This window comes from Pyxicephalus adspersus, chromosome 11 (genome assembly GCF_032062135.1).
Source record: "Pyxicephalus adspersus chromosome 11, UCB_Pads_2.0, whole genome shotgun sequence".
NCBI lineage: Eukaryota > Metazoa > Chordata > Amphibia > Anura > Pyxicephalidae > Pyxicephalus > Pyxicephalus adspersus.
In genome coordinates this window covers 10,624,356-10,627,184 of record NC_092868.1, presented here as the reverse complement: position 1 = coordinate 10,627,184, position 2,829 = coordinate 10,624,356, and the positions used below count along the sequence as shown (strand labels likewise).

General features: G+C 36.4%; 1 protein-coding gene across 1 annotated transcript in view; it reads right to left on the bottom strand.

Annotated features, from left to right (window-relative positions):
• Positions 1-323: 323 nt before the first annotated feature.
• Positions 324-2,829, bottom strand: part of CD79A (CD79a molecule) — a 10,932-nt gene continuing 8,426 nt past the window's right edge. Inside the window, exons 3-5 of the mRNA XM_072426330.1 lie at positions 1,487-1,605; positions 893-955; positions 324-807 (exon numbers count right to left, since the gene is read on the bottom strand). Of these exons, the coding sequence (XP_072282431.1) occupies positions 694-807; positions 893-955; positions 1,487-1,605 (296 nt within the window). The 3' untranslated portion in view covers positions 324-693. The remainder of the gene's footprint in view (positions 808-892; positions 956-1,486; positions 1,606-2,829) is intronic.

Sequence of the window (2,829 nt, the reverse complement as noted above, 5' to 3'; positions counted from 1 at the left end):
AGTTTAGTTTAAGTGATGCAGATACCCATTTTGGCTATCTGTAATGGTCACATTCTTCCCATTTGCCAGGGTTTTAAGAGGCATTCTTCCCACTGACCACCACAATACTGTGCGCTGTGCATATAGTAATATAGCAGCGGTTCCCTGAAAATTATTACAAGGGTTTCCCTAATCCTTAAAAAGGTCGCGATCAATCCTTAAACAATGTTGTAGAGGAACCCCAGGATTTATTGGAACTTTGGTTAAAAATGACTAGTCTAGGCAGTAGGAGAATTCCCTAAAATCTTGCCACTATTTTTTCACACAATAAATTTACCAACATGAAGGTAGAAAGATAAACCATTTATTCACTCATCCAAATTACATTGACATTACACAACAATACATTTTGATCACTTATCTTAAATAAAGTTTGCTACTAATAGACAAATCTTTATAATGTGATATGAGTGCTTTAACTATAGCGCCCTCTGTGCAAATTTGAAGCAATTGCAGGTTATCTTGGGCTGAATCAAACCATGAAATACAAAGCTGAAAAACATAATGATTTATAGCAAAGCATATATAGCATTTTTGGCATTTATGAATTTATAGCAATTACACAGTGAGGCTTCAATATATACATGATTGCTTCTTATGGACAATTTTATGCAAACTTCTCTGTGCTTCAGCTTGTCCTACCAGTGATTCCATTCAAGGCTTCTCCAGTTGGATGTCACCAGCCCGCAGGGAGCCTACATCCTCATAGGTGGCCTGTAGACCACGGGAAATGTCTTCATACATGGAGCAATCCTCCAGATTTAGCCCCTGTGGTTTGGGAATAAAAATATATTTTAATATAATAGATATTTTTTTTTATTAAACTAAAGATCCACCAATGGAATTCACTTACCTCATAAAGATTCTCCCCCTCTGATTGCTTCAGAGACAGTGAATTAAGATTTTCAAAGCGTTTCTGTGAGAAGAAGAGGCAGGACATTGGTCACTGGTATTTGTACTGAATTATTTATGAGTGAATAGTTGTGTATTTAGTAGAAATAAATCTTCTGTAGTTTTAGATGCCGCTAATATAAGTACTTTGATTCTGTTTTTATATTGTCTCCCTGAGCGGCATGACTCAGACCACAGGAAAGGGACAGCAGCATAACTAGCCAGTCAGGTTTTTTGGTTTGCACATGGTCGTCCGTTTAACAAAGTTATTGTCAGCACATGAGATTGCAGAACCACCATCACTTCCTCATACCCAGCAACAATGCCAGTGTTTGGGAAGTTTACATGCAGCGTCTCCCCTGTAGTTGCCTACAGAGAATGAATGGAGGTGGTAATATTTGGGTGAGTACTGCTAACTGCCCGCTGCCACTTGTTGCCAAATGTTCAAATGTTGCATCGTGCTTGGGGCTACCAAGCAAGGTGCACCCACCAGGAGTCACCAGGATGGGTGATTTGCACTACTCATCAGAACCTATTCCAATAGTGTTGAACATACCTTGTACAGCAGAAATGTCCCAGGTATTATGGCACAGAACAGCAACAGTATACCCTCGGCTGTGATTACTCTGTTCTTTGTAGCTTCCCCGACATTAAAAAAGAGGTAAATTGGAGGTTCTGAAACATAGAGGGTATCAGCTTAAAGACCAATTTATAATTTACCACACATTAAGGACATGAGTGAGTTAAAGTACCATAGTCAAAATTTCCAATAGATTTTACACATTATTATTTATTCTAGGAACAGAACCTATTTACCAAATAAGTATACAAATGGGTAAACCCTTTAGAGTTCTAGTTTCTCAAATAAAATGTGCATGAGTTCTTCACTGTGATCACAATTTGTCTTTGATGTACAAAGAGAAAAAGATGAAATTCTAATTGCAGTGTAAACAGGCCAGGAAGACCTACAATGCTATATGAAATAATATTATGGCTTCCAACATTATTGTACTGTGACAAAAAGATCATTATGTTTTTTTTTTTACAAACATGTCAAAAGAAAGCTGCAAAACATTGAGATTTGGCATTTATATATGGAGAAAAGTATAGCTAACACAAAATGAACCATTTCATTGCATTGGGGTGAGAGGGTGCTAAATTGGATTGTTAAAAAATTATTCCTATGGATTTCTCATGGAAGCACTGTTCCCCATGTTTCCCTAAGTTTGGTTTTGCGGTACCCTCTGGACATATGTTTCCAAGGATGAAACATCTTAAGCAGGATAATAAGGCCACTTTCAGATTGTAACATTGTACCGAATGCTCAACTGTGCTCCCAACTTCTCGTATTCAATTGTATGGAAATGGTTGGGAAGCACATTGTTCTGGCTTTTTTAAGGGGTTGCAGGTGTGGTGGGATTGCAGCACAGTTTCTGGATGTGACATGTTCCTTCTAGCCATACGGTTGCTTTTCCTTTTTTTTAACTCTTTTTTGAAACTGAATTCCAACTGTTTGTCAGACACACAGATGCTAATAACCACCTGGACGTTTCACTGATGTCTAGATTTCCGTACCAAAAGCGGTACACTGTTTTTCATGAAATTATTTTTTTTTTAATTGTAGACCTGTAACTTACAGAAATATGTCCGAGCAGGGTTCTCGTAGATATCCTAAGTATAATAAAGTTTGAAACACACAATCATGTAAAAAAAAAAATTAACTTAAATAATAAAATTAAATAAAAAACAGAAAAATCAGCTTAAACAAAAATGCATAAATAAATAAAAAATACTGAAAATGCAATAATTCGATATACTGTATAGTAATATATTTTTCTAAAACACCTCCCTAGTGTCCGTCACATACCTATAGACAAAACCACATAAATATATTTTGTA